The sequence below is a fragment of the Hemiscyllium ocellatum genome, chromosome 20 (assembly GCF_020745735.1).
Source record: "Hemiscyllium ocellatum isolate sHemOce1 chromosome 20, sHemOce1.pat.X.cur, whole genome shotgun sequence".
Taxonomy (NCBI): Eukaryota; Metazoa; Chordata; class Chondrichthyes; order Orectolobiformes; family Hemiscylliidae; genus Hemiscyllium; species Hemiscyllium ocellatum.
The window spans coordinates 55,552,467-55,571,907 of NC_083420.1; the positions used below are offsets into that span (position 1 = coordinate 55,552,467).

General features: G+C 44.7%; 1 protein-coding gene across 5 annotated transcripts in view; it reads left to right on the top strand.

Moving 5' to 3' along the window:
• Positions 1-19,441, top strand: part of LOC132825531 (inactive rhomboid protein 1-like) — a 366,299-nt gene that overhangs the window by 207,208 nt on the left and 139,650 nt on the right. For 4 of the 5 annotated variants that reach the window (XM_060840891.1, XM_060840892.1, XM_060840894.1 and 1 more), the window contains one exon: positions 11,517-11,652. In XM_060840891.1, the coding sequence (XP_060696874.1) occupies positions 11,539-11,652 (114 nt within the window). In that variant the 5' untranslated portion in view covers positions 11,517-11,538. Of the gene's footprint in view, positions 1-4,608; positions 4,645-11,516; positions 11,653-19,441 lie in introns of those variants that run through there. The other variant, XM_060840893.1, reaches the window with a different exon arrangement.

A 19,441-nucleotide genomic window follows, 5' to 3' on the forward strand; every position in this document is an offset into this window, starting at 1 on the left:
CTTTAGGAAAGTTGGTGAGAAGTTTCTGTGTAACCCCACACAAAGTTCAGAATTCCCATTTGAGAAACAAATACAAATAATTAAACATCAAAAGTGAAAAGCTGAAGCAAGAGGCGAAGATGCTGGAAATAGAGCAGGTCATTGAAAACTAAATCTCGTGTGTCTTTCTTACAACCCCCGTCGAGACCAGTAATCCAAAAAAGATGGATTTTCCAGTGACTGAAGCAAAGAATCACATGGCAACATGTGATTGGTTTCTGCTGTAACTATCGGATATATTATAAACTGCAGCAAACTGTTAGGTGCCAACCAAAAACGTCACAGCGTATTTATATATTACGCCACACTGTCAGCAAATTGTGGTCTTCATGTTTAAAGTTCCAAGTTCCTCCTGCCTATGGCAGGATCTACCCTTCCTGCCTCCGAGAGAGAGAGAGTCGTCCTGTGTTTGTTTTAAACAGAATCCACTTCGATCAGTCCTCTGAACTACAAGAAATGGCCTTCTACTCTACGGCAGCTCCTTGGTCTTACCTCGCCACCAGATTTGTTTCTTTGAAAGTGGAATCTGTCTTTACCAGCACTCAGTTGTTGAGACCAAAGCAGTCCCTCTTTCTATTCTCTGTTATAGAGTCGTAGAGATGTGCAGTACAGAAGTAGGCACTTTGGTCCAACGTGTCTATGCCAACCAGATATTCTAAGTTGATCACTGAAGCCCTACAGTGTGGAAGCAGGCTATTTTAGCTCATCAAGTCCACAACACCCTTCTGAAGAGCATTGCACCCAGACCCACCTCCCTAATCTAACCCCATAACCCTGCACATCCCATGGCCTGGCCTGCACATACCTGGATGCTAATAGGCAATTTAGCGTAGTCAATCCAGTCAGTCTGCACATCTTTGGATTATGGGAGGAAACTGGAGCACCCAGAGGAAACCCACGCAGACATGGGGAGAATGTGCAAACTCCACACAGACTGAGGCTGGAATCAAACCAGGATCCCTGTCGCTTTGAGTCAGCAGTGCTAAACACTGAGTGAGATGAAAGTGGGTACTCCAGATGCTGGAGATTAGAGTCAAGGTTAGAGTAGTGCTAGAAAAGCCCAGCAAGTCAGGCAGCATCCGAGGAGTAGGAATATCGATGTTTTGGGCCAAAGCCCTTAAGCAGGAATACCCACTGAGCTACAGTGCCAATCCAGTCCCATTTTCCAACACTTGGCCCATATCCCCCTAAAATCCTTCCTATTCATATACCTATCCAGATACCCTTTAAATGTTGTAATTGTACCAGCTTCCACCACTTCCTCTGGCAGCTCATCCCATATACGCACCACCCTCTGTGTGAAAAAGGTGCCCCTTGGGTTCCTTGTAAATCTTTCCCGTCTCGCGTTAAGCCTGTGTCCTCTGGTTTTGGACATCTCTACCATAGGAAGAAAGACCTTGTCTATTTAACTTATCCATGCCCCTCATGATTTTATAAACCTCTATAAGGTCACCCCTCAGCCTCTGATGCTCCAGAGAATAGTCCCAGCCTATCCAGCCTCTCCCTGGAGTCAGTAACATCCTTGTAAATCTTTTCAGAACCCTTTCAAGTTTCACAACATCCTCTCCATAGCAGGAAGACCAGACTTGGATGCAGTAATCCAAAAGTGGCCTAACCACTTATAGGTCATTTTCCCTGAATCTATGTCTGACAGACCTCTGAGACTCTGGGACAAAGGTCAGCTCTTCTTCCGTTTTGGAAATTAAAACTCACACAACACCAGATTATAGTCCAACAGGTTTATTTGTAAGACCTAGCTCCCTCCAGCAGGTAGCTATGGAGCAGGATCATAAGACACAGAATTTATAGTAAAAGATCTGCGTCCTGCAACTGAAATGATATTGAACAAACCTAGATTCTGTTCAGTCTTTCATCTTTCAGAATGGGTTGCAGGTTTTGGTTCATTAATATGTAAATCCCAAAACAACTTTCCAGTCACATTCCCACGATAACTTCAGGCAATAACTGGCATTTCCACATCATTTCTCTGAAGGTATTAACACTTTCATCTTACTGTCAATAAGTTCTCTTTCTATCTCCATAACTGGTGGATCTCTCAAGTTTGTCTCTAGGCAGTTTAGTATGGGGGTCATGTAAGTTTGTTTGTCAATAGATTTCTTTTGGAGTTCGCATCCCCCTCTCCAAACCACTCAATTTTCTGATAAACACGGATTTTCCTGCCCCTCAGATGCTGTCTGACCTGCTGTGCTTTTCCAGCACCACTCTAATCTTAACTCTGATCTCCGGCATCTGCAGTCCTCACTTTTGCTGACTCAATTTTACCATCAATTACAAGAGACAGTTCAAAACATAAATCATATACAGTTGGCAATGAAGTACAGTTCATTCATATTCCACCAAAGTTTAGATTTGTTGCTGGAAAATGACGTAGGCTCTTTGATACTAACTCAGGGCATTCTCACTTCATGTCAGAGTCGAGTTCCTGAAAATGGCGACTAAGTGAAATAACTTGAAATGAAGACGTTTTCACTTAATTGGGGGGGAGGTGGAGTGATGTAGATGGAGCTGCTGTGTTCCCATGTGTCCAATGCCCTGCAGGATAGGAGGAGGGCTGAGCTGGTAGTGCAATACTGTCTGTCTCAGGTGTGGCTGATGCTTTAAACATTATTGTGCCCGGGCAGTTTCTGAGGATAGTACCTGAGGCTGTAGCTTTTCAGTAGGGGAGGGAAGCGGGTGGACGTGATGAAAGTAATGAACTAGGCAATGCCAATGATGTCATTGACATGATCTTTTAGAAGACATTTTGCCAAAACTCCCCTTATTGATTGGTCGCTAATCTCTGGTCAGTCTGGGGTCTCGTGGGTGGACACTCACTGGTGTAGACAGCACGGTGGCATGTGGGTGGCACGGTGGTTAGCACCGCTGCCTCACAGCGCCAGAGGCTGGGTTCAATTTCTGCCTCAGGCGACTGACTGTGTGGAGTTTGCACATTCTCCCCGTGTCTGCATGGGTTTCCTCCGGGTGCTCCGGTTTCCTCCCACAGTCTAAAGATGTGTAGGTTAGGTGAATTGACCATGCTAAAATTGCCAGTAGTGTTAGGTGAAGGGGTAAATGTAGGGGAATGGGTCTGGGTGAGTGCACTTAGGCGGGTCGGTGTTGACTTGTTGGGCCGAAGGGCCTGTTTCCACACTGTAAGTAATCTAATCTAATCTAAAGTGAAACAATGTGGGAAGAGGTCATTGGTGTCTCCTTCCGAACTTGAAACACTAACTGTGTTTCTTGCTGCATAGATTTTGCCAGACCCGTTGAGTTTCTCCAGCATCTTTTTTGTTTGGTTTATTTTGTGAGACTTGGTGACCTGGGGGTTTGCTGCCTGGCCTGCTGTGCTTTGACCAGCAACACATTTGCAGCTGTGATCTCCAGCATCTGCAGACCTCATTTTTTACTCGGTTTTGAAATGGAGTCCAGGGGATTGAATTTCTCGGCATAATGTGTTTTTTTTCTTGTCCTGGTGATTTCTTTGAACGTGGGCTGCCAGGTGAGCCTGAACAGTCAGAGGGGGAATGTTATCTGCTGCTGGTCAAGAGGGAACGGGGTGTGATCTGTGAGGAGAAGATGATGGGGACCCTTGCACAAAGGGACATGCTGTGAGTCAGACTGCGGCTTGGATCAAGTAAATCACCTGACCCCATCTGACTCTGCTGCCTTCCCATAGGTGTCTTTCCACATGCCCGATCAGAAGCAACATTGGGTTTTGGACTCAGTTTGAGAGTGATGTCAGAGGGACTGATTGACTGACTGGCAGGTCTTATTCTGACCACCCTGTATCTCCTGATGGTGATGGGCAAGTTCAAATTGGAAAGGTTGGCTGAGATCACAATGAACTATGGTACCCCAAGACATTTGGCTCATCTCCAGCTTTAAGTTTGGAATGGAAATCCACCTGCAGTCCTCAAAGGGTTAACAAACATTGTGCTAACAACGTCTCTTGAGACCCCTGTAGTCTTCCCACGACTGAAAATTCTTAATTTTGTTTGCTGTGTTCTTTCAAGGCTGTGGTGACCATGTTTATATAAACTCTGTGGTATTTGGCTACTGTACCTTTTTGATTCCCAAGAGAGATGTGGGTGGAAAATTGCAGTCTGTTAGCCAAATATAGTATTTATGTTTCCAACCGAGTGGAACACTGACCCATTAGCCAGGGTATTGTCAATAACTCCACATGAATTCTGAATGGTCAAATGCAAAAGCTGCTGAAATATTTTCAAATAAATTGTAATTGAGCACTCTCAATCTTGGCTACCACTGCATCATGGCTACAGTGTGCACGAGCTCGGAGATGGAGGTGTATTTCTTTAGCACCGAAGAGGGCAAGGGAAGCAAGCCCGTGGGAACTGCCTGCCCTGATGTGGAACTATACTGCTGTTCCTTTATTATTGTTGTATGAGAAGCAGGGGCATTGCACCTCAAAGTACTGTCATAATATCTTGCCTGCCCAGACTGCAATGGTGTAAGCCAGGAGGCTTAACAGCACCTCCTGGAGAGTGATGGCTTTAGTGGTATTATCACTGGACTGTGAATCCAAAGACCCAGGCAATGATCCTAAGGAAACCTTTCGTAATCTGGAAATGGCGTAAAATGAAGGTGCATTATTTAAATGGGAAAATACTGGTTTTTTTTTGTAAAAGTGAAAAAGCTCTTCAGATTCGTGAAAACAGGTACTAATGTAGATCTTTTGTAATAGCGAAACTGTGTTGTGTGAACATTCAAAAAGCAGGGGATACCTGTATCAGGAAATAAGAATAGAATGATTGTTGGAAAACCAGTTTGGTTCATGAGTGCCCTTTTAGTGAAGGAAGCTGCCACCCTCACCTGGCCTGGCCTACATATGACGCCAGACACAGAGCAATGTGATTGACACTGCTTTTATTCCTGATGAAGGGCTTTTGCCCGAAACGTCGATTTTACTGCTAAACCTCGGATGCTGCCTGAACTGCTGTGCTCTTCCAGCACCACTAATCCAGAATCTGGTTTCCAGCATCTGCAGTCATTGTTTTTACCTGACACTGCTTGTCTAGTCAGCGACGCCCTCATCCAATGAATAATCTTTTTTTAAAATTTAGGCACAGACAACGGAAGCTGACATTACTGTGACATCTATATACTGTGAATCAATTTGTAAAATGGCTCGATGATAAGAAAAAGAAACTAAACATCGGGAAAGAGAAATTGCTGCAGTTTTCAAATTAGAGCTAAATTGGGAAAGGCTCTGTCACTGTGTTGAGTAAATAAAAGCACACCGCAGTGATGTACTGATGGGAGTTCATACATACAAGCAGATTTTGTTCAGTTCTCTTCAGAATTTTGGCCCATTAAGAAATTATGTCTTCAAGAAGCATGACTAGGCTATTAGTGAGAATTTTCAACACCACAGAATGTCTGTGCTGTGCTGTACTGTCAATCTCCTGCCATAACTTAGGCTGAAGTTCAGTGGTGTTTCTGGAGAAATGATACAAATAGTTGTATTTTGTGATTTTCTTTTGGTGGGGGTTGCGAGAGTTGGGGTGGGGGGGTGGAATCCACTGAGTTTGAGGTCATTGAGTGGGAGGGCATCTTGTGGAATTTCTAAGAGTTAGCCTCCAGTGGATAATAAAAAGAACAGCCAGTGCAACGATTATCAACTGCTCCCAGATGAGAATTTCTTGTCAGATGCTGTCAGTGAGACACTGATAAACCCTTTCTCTTGGATGTGCATGAAATACGTAATGACGTTAGAAATCAGGATGGGATGAGGTAATTGAGCCCCTCAAGCCTGCCCTCCCTTTCAATAAGACCGTAGCTGATCAACTGCAAGCCTCCATTTACCTTTTCTGCCAGCTTCTCCAAATACTCAACTCCCTGATATTTCTAGAATCTACCCCCCTCCTTCAAGTGCTTTGTGATCATGCCTTCACTACTCTCTGGGATAGAGAATTCCAGACATTCATACAGTTGTACAGCATGGAAAGAAACCCTTCAGTCCAACTCATCCATGCTGACCAAGTTTCCCAATCTAAACTCCTCCCACTTGTCTGCATTTGACCCATATCCCTCTGAACTTTTCCTATCCACGTACCTATCCAAATGTCTTTACAATGTTGTAATTCCATCCACCTCCACCAATTTCTCTGGCAGTTCATTCCATAGACACACCCACCCTCTGTGTGAAATGTTGCCTTTCATGTCCCTTTTAAATCTTTCCCCTCTCACCTTAAACTTACATCCTCTCGGTTTTAGCTCCCCTTCCCTGGGAGATGACCGTGACTATTTCCCTCCTGATTTGCCTCTCATGGTTTTTTTAAAAACTCTTATGCTCCAGGGGAAAAAAAAGTTGCAGCCTCATCTTATAACTCAAACCCTCCAGTCCCAGCAACGTCCTAGTAAATCTTTCTTGCACCCTTTCCAGTTTAATAACATTCTTCTAGCAGGATGACCAGCGTTCTGCGCGGTATTCTAAAATGTGGCCTCGCTAATGTCCAACACAACCGCAACATGATGTCCCAACTCCTGTACTCAATGCTATGACCAAGGAAGGCAAGCATGTCCAAACCCATTATCCTTTGGGAGAAGTTCCAGTTTTAAATGAGTACCCCTCCCCAGACCCATGGATCCATGACCCCCAGTTCAAGATTCCATCCACCCTCAACCTGCCCAGTGGAAATACCCTCTTGACACCTACCTTGCCACATCCTTTTAGAATCTGGGATGTTTCAATAAGATCACCCCTCACTAATAAATAAAAGGCCTATCCTGTTGTTCCAGTCTTGATAAGACCATACCTTATTACTGGGAAGCAGCCAAGTAAATCTCTTTTGAACAGATTCCAATATCAGGTGTAACTTTTTTTTCTAATACAGGAACCAGGTGGATGGCAAGGTGGCTCAGTGGCTAGCACTGCTGCCCCACAGCATCAGGGTCCCAGGTTCGATTCCAGCCTCTGGCGACTATCTATGTGGAGTTTGCACATTCTCCCCGTGTCTGTGTGGGTTTCTTCCGGGTGCTCCGGTTTCCTCCCACAGTCCAAAGATGTGTAGGTTAGGTGGTTTGGTCATGCTAAATTGCCCATAGTGTTAGGTGTGTTGGTCAGAGGGAAATGGGGCTGGGTGGGTTACTGTTCGGAGGGTTGGTGTGGACTTGTTGGGCCGAAGGGCCTGTTTCCACTCTGCAGGGAATCTAATCTAATCTAATCAAACCTGTCGACAGTACTCCCGGTGCAGCCTCCCCAACAACCCTGTACAGTTGTAACATGACATGTCAAATCTCTCTCTGGTCATTTTGATATTTCTTGCCAGTTTGCTTTCATGGTCAGTTTTCTTCCCCTTTTTATTCTGGGGAAACATTTGTCTGGAGCGTTACAACACTGTAGACCCGTTAGAATGCACAATCTGCTATAAGTCTACAAATATTAGCTGTTCTGTATAATTGTTGACATTTTGTGATTATGCTGGAAAATTGCTATGAATCTGAATTGTTCCAAACTGACTTTGGTTCAGTTCTGTTTATCGAGACACCCTGATTTAACTTGCAGTTTCACTGGGAACTTCAAAACTAGCCGTATCCCACTGGCACAGCCGTTCTGGGCCCTGTCCAACCTTCCACTGACTGGCCAACTTTCCACCCCCGCCGAAGTTTAAAATGAATGACACTGAGTGAACGCTCACCCAGCTGCTCCCGATTATCGGCTGTGGCTTTTCCTTCTTTTGATTTAAATTGTCACCCGTTTGATTCCTCACAGCTGTGTCCCCCCCCCCCCCCCCCAATTTCTCTTGCCTTAAGGCAAATGTAAATGGGGTGTGGGGATTAAATGAAGCTGGGTCTGATTTCCAGCAGTCTACAGGGGCACATGTTCCATTTCTGCCTTATCCTACCTCAAGCTAACATCAGGGCTTTGAGTTTTTTTGACCATGAATGAGAGGGAAACAGGAGTGGCTCAGTAGTGAGCACTGTTGCCTCACAGCGCCTGGTTCGATTCCACCCTCGGGTGATTGTCTGTCTGTATGGAATTTCCACGTTCTGCCCGTGTCTGCGAGTGTTTCCTCCGGATGCTCCGGTTTCCTCCCACAGTCCAAAGGTGTGCAGGTTAGGTGGTTAGGCCATGCTAAATTGCCCATAGTGTGCAGGGATGTGTAGGTTAGGTGGGTTAGCCATGGGAACTACAGGGAAAGAGTGGTCTGGGTGGGATGCCCATGGAAAGGCCAGTATGAACCCAGTGGGCTGAATTCTATGAAAATGTTTCAAGATTAGTTTCGGATATGTGGTCGGCATGGACGAGTTGGACCGAAGTGTCTGCTTCCATGCTGTACGTCTCTGTGACTCTATGTAAAAGGTTTTCTGAAGTAGTGGGAAAGTGACTCAGAGGTAAGGAAATGGCCAAATCACAACTGAAATGTTAGAGGTGCAGGCATGACCAAAGGCTGGAAATGGTGGTTGAGAGGGTAGTTATCAACGATTTGGGGAGAAGTCTTCTTTCTAAACAAGCCAGCTCTGGAAGAAGTGGAAGGGACCAGTATATATTAGTGTTTCAAAAATTGACTAGTGAAGCGTACAAAGATCCTGAAGGGATTTCACAAGGTGGAGTCTGAAAAGATGCTATTCTTTCTGAGAAAGATACGACCTGGTGAGAGTTTGAAGACAAATGGTCGATCTAAGACACGTGCGGTTTTTCTGTGGATCTGTGGAACTCTTTCTTCCCCAGCCAATGAGAGGGCATAATCATGATCTATTCCCAAGGCAGAGATAGGAGCAAATTAATGCCGATGCTGGAATCTGTACTGGAAACAATGAATGCTGGAGATCGCAGTAGGTTAGACAGCATCCATGGAGAGAAAGTAAGCTGATGTTTTGAGTCTAGATGACTCTTCACCAGAGCTCTATTCCCAAGACAGAGGTTGTAGGTTCAAGACTAGCCAAGGGGTTACTGGGGATCAGGAAATTGGAGTTAAGGTCGCGATGTGATCTGTTAGAATAAGGAAAATTACAGTGCAGGAACGGGCCCTTCGACCCTCCAAGCCTGCGCTGATCCAGATCCTCCATATAAACCTGTCGCCTTTTTAAGGTTCTGTATGTCTCTGCTCCCAAACTATTGTTACTTGGTATTGTTAATATTTATAGCAGAGTTGAAGGGCCGAATAGTCTGTCCCTGCTCTGATTCACATTTCCACACATTGGAAGGGGGGTTGATACATTCAGTTGTGGTCCAGAGTTGAGCTTGTGCAATACAATCCATTCCTGCATGATTTTTCCTCTTAATTTAAGTTATTCAAAGCATGTGGTGTGTAAGACTATACCTCTTTAAGCTAGACTTAATTCAAATTATTGGATAATTAGATTTCATTTAGCACCACAAATCTCCTGTGGAGTTTCAGTTCAATTGCTTAATTGGAATTACTGCATAATTCAAACTGCTTCATGACAGAAATGGTTTTACATCAAGTAGAGCAGATTCAAACGAGGCTCCCCAAAAGGCATTTCGATGGGTATATGAATAGGAAGGGTTTGGAGGGATATGGGCCGGGTGTTGGCAGGTGGGACTAGATTAAGTTGGGATATCTGGTCGGCATGGACGGGTTGGACCGAAGGGTCTGTTTCCATGCTGTACATCTCTATGACTCTCTTCTGGATTCAAGACCCACCTGCTCCAGATGTGGAGAATAACATCTCTGAACAGGCTGCTTAGGAAAACAGGTCACAATATGAAACTGTTTTGTCTCCCTGACTCCTTTTGTAGTTTTGCTCTCCTCCCTTGTCCTTCAGAACCCTCACTCTCATTCATATATCATCCCCCATCCACACCCCATCATGTACCCATCTTGCACTGTCCCCATTTATCCCTTTTCACATACTCACCCTTACATTCTCCACCCCTTCACTCATTCCACTTCCCTTCACACTTTCACTTGCCCCACTCCACTTCCACCCCCTCCACCCTATTCCCCTCTTGCTGTCCCTCTGTTTGTTTCTCTCAGTTTCATTCTGTGTGTGTGTGTGTGTGTGTGTGTCTCTCACTGTCTGTCTCTCTCTGTCTGTGTCTGTCTGTCTCTGTGTGTGTGTGTGTGTGTCTCTCTCTCTCTCTGTGTCTCGCGCTCTCTCTCTCTGTGTCTCTCCCCTGCTCTGTGGCAGACCGTTGCTGTAACCTGAATGAATCTATGGCCTCATCAGGAAACATGTGACACATTGATGAAATGCAAAGTGTAGTGGAGGAGAAGTTAAAATTCACACAATACCACGTTATAGTCCAACAGGTTTATTTGGGACTACGAGCTTTCAGAGTGCTGCTCCTTCATCAGCTGGCTGTGGAGCAGACCATAAGCCACAGAATTTATAACAAAAGGTGTCAGTGTTATGCAACTGAAACGATATCTTGAACAAACCTAGATTGCAATCTTGTGGATTTCAGAGGTGAATAATACATTTGAGGAGAGTGAAGCAGGAGTGTCAGTCTGTCAAAGTTGACTTTCTGAAGAGTGGATTACTGTCGGCAGTTTTGAAGGGGATTGGGACAGGACCCAAGAGGTCACAACATGATCAGCTTGTGTGCGAATCAAGACCAGAGATTTGGTCAGCAGTTTAGTTGGAATAAGGTCTCATGGCCAAGTTGTGCTCTGAGAGCATTAGAAAAACGAGGGGTGTACACTGTCAGTACGGAATCCACGGAAGCTGAAGAAGTTGTTTGATTTGGGCTTGAGGGGAGAGGGGATGGGAAGTGACAGAGATCATTGGTTACATCAACAGGAAAGCTAAGCTGTAATTGGCTGTCTAGGTGTGGTTGGAGGCATGCATGGTGACTGGGATCGCAAGCCAATCAGCTCGGAGTGCTAATAATTCAAAGGTCATCAGCAAGCTTCTTGGCCTATTGCAGGGCTTGGCTTTGGAATCCCTCCCTGCAAAGATCTACTGGCCAATCCAAGGTTGGCAGCTTTGGTCTCCTGAAGACAGTTGGTCGAGACCCAGTCTTCAGTGGGTGCAACCAGCAAGAGGGATATTCTTTTGCCTCTTGGGTGCGTGGGGGAGGATGCATTCTTCAGTGGAAGGGCAGTTGGGGAGAGTGGAAGAGGGTGGGGTAAGGTGACTATCAGAGTCCACCCTTCTTCTTCCTGTCGGTACCTCTGGATTGAGGCAAATGCAGCCCCTAGCCCCCAAAAACCCAGTGAGAAAGTTACCCTCCCCACCACTTCCCTCAGATGACTGGGCTGGTGGTGAGGAAGGCCTTAATTTAATCCAAAAGGTGGCCGTAGTGAGTCAAGAGACTCCAGTGGACCTTCTAGCTCAGCACTTAATTGATGAAGTGAAGTCGAGTTCTCGCCAGGCTCAAGTCGCTCAAGTGCTGCCCATTTCACCAACCCTGGGGAGGGCAAAATTCCTAATGTTGAGTCCTTGTTCCCTTTGAAATCTTTAGCTATCATGTACTTGTCAATAAGGGGGAAATATAACCATGATGGCGTGTGATGAAGAAAATGTCTCCCTTTTCTCTCCAACAGACTCCAGCTTTAAACCGGGAAGATGTCTGACGAACGCCGTGATAGTACGAGCAGCTTACAAAGGAAGAAACCACCTTGGCTCAAGTTGGACATCCCCACCTATCAACCCCCAGTGGAGGAGCCCAGCTTCAATTCGGTATGAATGGACAAATTGTTTTCTCTGCCTCTAGCTCTAAAATTAGTCAGTGGAACCAGAAGACCACAGGCTCCTTGGAAAATAACTGCCCAAGTGTGTGGCAGAGCAAGGAAATTTAGAGATACAGATTTGTACAACTCTAGCTCCAAAACTAGACATATTCAAGCAAAATATTGTGATTTATCCCTCGAGGGGTAAAATTCAAAAATGGGGCGGTTATTTTAGATGTATGTAGAACCTTGAATAGACCAACTGCTCACAATTCTTGTTTCCATATACATAGAGGTTTATAAGATCATGAAGGGCATGGATAGGGTAAATAGACAGGGTCTCTTCCCTTGGGTGGGGGACTCCAGAACTAGAAGACATAGGTTGAGGGTGAGAGAGGAAAGATATAAAAGAGACCTAAGGGGCAACATTTTCACACAGAAAGTGGTACGTGTATGGAATGAGCTGCCAGAGGAAATGGTGAAGGTTGGTCCAATTACAACATATAAACAGCATCTAGATGGGTTTATGAATAGAAAGGGTTTGGAAGGATATGGGCCAAATGCTGGCAAATAGGACTAGATTAATTTTTAGGATGTCCGGTCAGCATGGATGAATTGCATCAAAGAGTTTCCGTGCTGTACCATCTCTGTGATTCTATAACTGTAAGATGGGGGAAAGGGTTTGCAATGATGATACCAGGAGTAAAGAGATTATAATTATTTAGGTTAGTCAATTGACCCACTGGTGCAGAAAGAGAATATTGAGGGTTGACCCCTATCAAATGTCTTCAGGCTTATGGATAGGTTCAGAAGCAAAATATTGTCGGTGCTAGAATTATACATTGGGTCCAACAGCATCTATCAAGAGGAAGTGGAGTCAGTGCTTCTTTGATTCTGATGAAAAGCCACTGACTTGAACCATTGGTTCTGTACCTCTCCACAGATGCTGCATGTCTTGCTGAGTATTTCCAGGCTTTTTTTTGTTAAGAATGGATTCGACAGGCGGAACATTAGAGAAGGTTTTGTCACTTGTTGAGATTCCAAAACGAAGGCCATAATGTAGGAGGCAGGGATCACGGGAGGAACTCTGTGTGGTAAGCGTGTTTAATTTGCCAAAGTTGTATAATTCAGTCAGACAAATAAGGTGCAAGGGAAAAATCAGATAAATACATGTGGGAGAAAGGAAGAGCTGGTGATGAGTTTAAAAAGAGGAACTCCATGTGGAACAAACCCTGGCAGGGGCCAGTTGGCATAACTGGTCTGTTTCAGTTCTGAGCTATAATCGTGGGAAATGCTGCTGGGAAGTTATCCCGTCAGGCACAAGATCTCTCTTCGTGCTTTCTGTGGAAAGATATAATACATCTTTAAATTAAATTATCGGTGACAAATGGACATGCTGGGAGCTTAATGAAAAGTATTGTGGGTGTAATAATGTTGTGGCTTTCCAGTTGCTGTTCGGAGACTCTGTGTGGTTAAGGGTGGAATCCTGTTACTAACTCCATCTTATGCCATGAACTTCTCTGAAAGCTGACTCACGCATATTCATCCCTTTTATCTTTTATTGAATAGCAGCATGTGGTGTGGGAAGCTAAGAAGATTAAAACTTCAGTGTGATCAGGTGCAATTAAAAGTTCTTTCTGTTCTGTAATAGTTCATATACAACATTTTCAAAGCTTCTTCTTAAAGCAGTCTCCTCTCTAAAGAAATAATGAAGAGGGGAGTTGGAACAGACTATGCAGCCTCTTCATCTAGTTCCACCATGTGGTTTGATCATGTATGTCAAGGTCAATGACCCACCCTCCTTCAATTTTTCCATCTCCCATCCTTATAACAAATCCCAACAGTCTGCTTGCAAATTTCAATTGGCCCAGCATCTTTTTGAGTGGGAGAATTAATGTCCGCAACACTTTGCTATTTTCTTTATTTGAAAATTGATTTTAAATCACTAATTGGTTGAAATCACTTGGAAATCCCTAATTTTCAATCTTTGATTTTAAGATTGCTCCCCGCACCACATGATTAGCTGCTCAGTATAGATTCTATTTGGCCATTTTGTGAATCTGCCTCTGTAAGATTGCCTTTCGATTATCTAAACTCATACAGAATATGAACCGACCCTTGTGATTTTACTCTGCTAACCTTCTATTGAGTCTGTCTCCAAACCCAATGAATTCTCATGGAGTATGTGGTTCCCCAAATGAATACAACACTCCAGAGGGGAGCTGGGGATCCCGAAACCACTGAAGCATAAGTTCTCCATTTCTTATTCCGGCTCATTTAAGATGAAGGCTGACGTTCCTTAAGCTGTTTAAATTACTTTCTGTATTTGTGCATTAGCTTTCTGTGATCTGTCTATGCAGACATTGAAATTCCTTCGCTGCTCAGTCGTTTCTAGTGCCTCTGCATTTAAAGTAAGTCTGATTTTTCAGTCTTGTGCTGAACATGGATGACTTTCCACTTCCTTGCATTGAACTCCATCTGCCACAGTTTAGCCTGCTTAGTTTAGTTAATCTCCTTTCTAACGCCACCTCCCACTCTTAGTTATGTAACTTGGTCTCATACCACAGAGCAAGCCCAGATCCTGGGGTATGTAAGTCAGATTACCTTTCCATTTTCATCAGTTGACAAGGATATATTGATTGTGACCACATAGTCAAATGGGATGTGCACTACCATCATGTGAGGTGCTTTTTTTGTGAACTACTCTCCTCATCGGTGCAAAAGGGACATTTTTGTTAGTTGTTCCTATTTTTGGAGCTACAGGAGCTGTATCGGAGGATGGTTGTTCTGCTTCTGCAGAAAGTTAAGAGGAGGAGTAGGCATTCAGCCCCTCAAGCCTGTTCTTCCATTCAGTATGATTTGGGGGTGACACTTCACCTCACAGGACCAGGGACCTGGGTTCAATGCCGCCCTCGGGCAACTGTTTGTTTGGAGTTTGCACATTCTCCCCATGTCTGCGTGGGTTTCCTCTGGGTGCTCCAGTTTCTGCTCTCAGTCCAAAGATGTGCAGGTTAGCCATGCTAAATTGCCCATAATGTCCAAGGACATGCAGGCAAGTTGGATTAGCCATGGGAAATGCAAGATTGCAGGGATAGGGTACGGGTGTGTGTCTGGGTGGGATGCTCTTTGGAGGGTTGGTGTAAAATCGATGGGCTGCATGGCCTCTTTCTGTACTGTAAGGATTCTATAAAGTTACTGAAATCATGGCTGATCTGTGGTCTTACTCCATATACCTGCCTTTGACCCATATCATGTAACACCTTGACTTTAGAAACATTTATCTCTCTGAAATTTAAAATCAACAACTGATCCAGCCTCCCCAGCCAGCTGAGGAAGAGAATTCCAACTTGTGACATCAAAATATCTCTCCATTTCAATGAGATCTGAAATAATGGGTATTTGGCAAAGCTTTGAGAGATAGGAAGAAAGTAGTTATTGAGTCATAGAGATGTACAGCATGAAACCAGACCCTTCGGCCCAACCTGTCCATGCTGACCAGATGTCCCAACCCAATCTAATCCCACTTACCAGCACCTGGCCCATATCCCTCCAAATCCTTCCTATTCATATGCCCATCCAAATGCCTCTTAAATGTTGCAATTGTATCAGTCTCCACCACTTCCTCTGGCAGCACATTCCATACCTGTACCACCCTCTGTGTGAAAAAGTTGCCCCTTAGGTCTCTTTTATATCTTTCCCCTCTCTCACCCTAAACCTATGCCCTCTAGTTCTGGACTCCCTGACCCCAGGGAAGAGACTTTGCCTATTTACCTCATCCATGCCCCTCCAGGGAAAACCGCCCCAGCCTGCTCAGGTGTGTGTGTAACAAGATCTACCTTTTTAAAGGAAGTGATATGTTGATTTTTTTCCGCAGCATCCCGTCCTCCCTAAGTTGTCTCCTACTGTGATCCAGCAAACTTTGTGAACTGGTATTCTTGATAAATCAGAAAAAAAAAACCCTCAACTATTGCAAAGATTACTTTATTATCCTGTTCAATTATTATGGTTTTTAGTGTATTTACTTCAATGTAAATATTCTTGTTCAATTAAATGGCCACACAAAATGTCGGCGGTCTATTTAATTTCAAGTCAATTTCTCCTCAAATACCATGACATCTGAGTAGTCAGTTGAGGATGTACATGAGAAGGTTCTCTGCTGGTAATTTTTATTTAAAGCAAGGTTGCATTATTATTAAGGGATTCATACTGTAAATAAATTTATAATGCTGATGTGTATACCAGCTGCATTAAGTTACTATAACTTAGTGTGTGTTTTACATTGACTGTGCAGAACTCATGATCAACCAGCACACGCCTGGTCCCATTGGTGACGGTTATTCAAAAAATTTACTGTACTTCTCATTTTAAACAGGAGAGTAATTTTAATGGTGAATCTTCAGTTTGTGCATATTTGCACAGGAACAACAGAATTCAATAGGTTCTTTGTCATGTAGGTAAAAACAATGACTGCAGACGCTGGAAACCAGATTCCACACCCTTAACAATTTCTCCTTCGAATCCTCCCACTTCCTCCAGACCAAAGGGGTAGCCATGGGCACACGTGTGGGCCCCAGCTATGCCTGCCTCTTTGTTGGTTACGTTGAACAGTCGATCTTCCAGAATTACACTGGCACCACTCCCCACCTCTTCCTCCGCTACATTGATGACTGCATTGGCACCACCTCGTGCTCCTGCGAGGAGGTTGAGCAATTCATCAACTTCACCAATACATTCCACCCTGACCTTAAATTTACCTGGACCATCTCTGACACCTCCCTCCCCTTCCTGGACTTCTCCATCTCCATTAATGACGACCAACTTGACACTGACATTTTTTACAAACCCACCGACTCCCACAGCTACCTGGATTATACCTCTTCCTCTTGCAAAAATGCCATCCCGTATTCCCAATTCCTCCGCCTCCACCGTATCTGCTCCCTGGAGGGCCAGTTCCACCACAAACACACCAGATGGCCTCCACCTTTAGAGACCGCAATTTCTCTTCCCACTTGGTTAAAGATGCCCTCCAACGCATCTCGCCCACATCCCACACCTCCGCCCTCAGACCCCACCCCTCCAACCGTAACAAGGACAGAATGCCCCTGGTGTTCACCTTCCACCCTACTAACCTTCGCATAAACCAAATCATCTGCCGACATTTCCGCCACCTCCAAAAAGACCCCACCACCAGGGATATATTTCCCTCCCCACCCCTTTCCGCCATCCGCAAAGACCGTTCCCTCCGTGACTATCTGGTCAGGTCCACGCCCCCCCTACAACCCACCCTCCCATCCTGGCACCTTCCCCTGCCACCGCAGGAATTGCAAAACCTGTGCCCACACCACCTCCCTCACCTCTATCCAAGGTCGTAAAGAAGTCTTCCACTTCCATCAAAGTTTTACCTGCACATCCACCAATATAATTTATTGTAACCGTTGCTCCCGATGCGGTCTCCTCTACATTGGGGAGACTGGACTCCTCCTAGCAGAGCGCTTTAGGGAACATCTCCGGGACATCCACACACCAATCAACCACACTGCCCTGTGGCCCAACATTTCAATTCCCCCTCCCACTCTGCTGAGGACATGGAGATCCTGGGCCTGCTTCAGCGCCGTTCCCTCACCACCAGATGCCTGGAGGAAGAATGCCTCATCTTCCGCCTCGGAACAATCAACCCCAGGGCATCAATGTGGACTTCAACAATTTCCTCTCATTTCCCCTTCCCCCACCTCACCCTAGTTCCAAACTTCCAGCTCAGCACTGTCCCCATGACTTGTCCTACCTGCCTATCTTCTTTTCTACCTCTCCACTCCACCATCCTCCCTGACCTATCACCTTCGTCCCCTCCCCATTCACCTATTGTACTCTATGCCACTTTCTCCCCACTCCCCACCCTCCTCTAGCTTATCTCTCCACCCTTCGGGCTCTCTGCCTTTATTCCTGATGAAGGGCTTTTGCCCGAAACGTCGATTTTACTGCTCCTCTGATGCTGCCTGAACTGCTGTGCTCTTCCAGCACCACTGATCCAGAATCTTTGTCATGTAGTCTGTCCTGTATAATATAACGTTCTGGGTTCTGAGGACAATGGTGTCACAAGTTTCTGAATAGGCGAAAGATGAACACCCACATAAATTGACTTTCAAGCAGTGAGTTCTTTCATGGGATGATAAACTAGTTATCTGTTTTACATTAATAAATAAAGGAAATTTTAGCCGCGTTAAAGAAGCATGCAGCTTTCCGTATAAGGTTTTGTTTAGGTTGTTAGTATTGGATTGATTTCCTGTCCCAGATTTGTATAGGATGACTTCTCCTTTGGGATATTTTTTTGTCTGCATAACAATGAGCTTATACTGTGTGTCTGTTTTTATAGCTGTAGGTCAGGTATGATCTCTAGTTCCGTTAGAAGTACAGGTTATTTATCCTATGCCTTGAGATGGCAGTCACTGTCTTTGATTTGTTCTGGGAGAATAGAGAGCTCATCCATTGATGCATAGACTGCACATCATAGGGAGAACATTCAGAACTGCAGTCGGCAATTGTGCACCGGCGTGGAATTATCCCAAACAGTTAATCATTGGAGACGTCAAGGATGTAAACATTAAATTAAAATCAAAAGAGTGTGAAGTAACAGAGACAAGAATTAAAGTGACGCAAATTCACAGTTTAGAGTATTAATGTTTTAGTCAGCAAGGTAAGGGATGGCACGGTGGCTCTGTGGTTGGCACTGCTGCCTCCCAGCTCCAGGGACCTGCTCTGGATGATTGTGTGGAGTTTGCACATTCTCCCCGTGTTTGCGTGGGTTTCCTCCAGGTGCTCTGGTTTCCACCCACAGCCCAATGATGAATTCGTCAGGAAATTGGCCATGCTAAATTACCCATAGTGTTCAGGGGTGTGTACATTAGGTGCATTAGTCTGGGGAAATCTAGAGTAATAGGGTAGAGGAATGGGTCTGGGTGGGATACTCTTCAGAGGGTCGGTGTGAACTTGTTGGGCCAAATGGCCTGTTTCCACACTGTAGGGAATCTTATTTTAAAAAATCGTGCAACTTCAATTTATGGACATTTTTATATGTCATGTCCACCTAGTTAAATTTACCTTTAAGAACTTTGAGTGAAGATCTGTCCCCAGTGAAACTTTTTCTCTGTATCCGGCAGATTGAAGTCTTGGCTGTCTCCAGGGCTCAGGCCTAGTGATCTAGTTTATCTGCAGGGCATGGAATAAAAAAAATGTGTGGTCAATCAGCCATTGATCGTGTGATTAAAGGAAAATAGTGATCTGCAGCTTGTTTATTTTAGTGGATTCGAGAGTTGAGAGTAATAATGCTGCTGCTCTGTTTATGGTGCACATCTTTGCAAAATTAAGAAAACAGGAATGACCACATATGTTTGTGTCGACAGAACATGTTTGATTTTAATTACAATGGGAAACAGATGCTTACTGATGGCAGGAGTATAGGAGTTAATAGGATTATCGTATTCAAAATAATTTCCTCCATTCTATGTGCCCATGCACCCACCCTATCCTCAAACCATATTTCTCCCCGCACCCCCCCGCCCCCGCCAATATGTTAATATAAAAGCAAAATAGTGTAGATGCCGGGAATTGAAAATAAAACTTTGAAATGCTGGAAATACCCGGGAGATCAGGCAGAATCTGTGTGGAGAAACAAGAGTTAATGTTTCAGTGCTGCATTTTTCCATCATGTTCTATTTACATTACCAACGACCCATGATGGTTTTTCCCTGCCTGGCATGGCCTCAGCCTGAGCTTCCAGATTTGAGGTGATTCCAGAGTAGTCT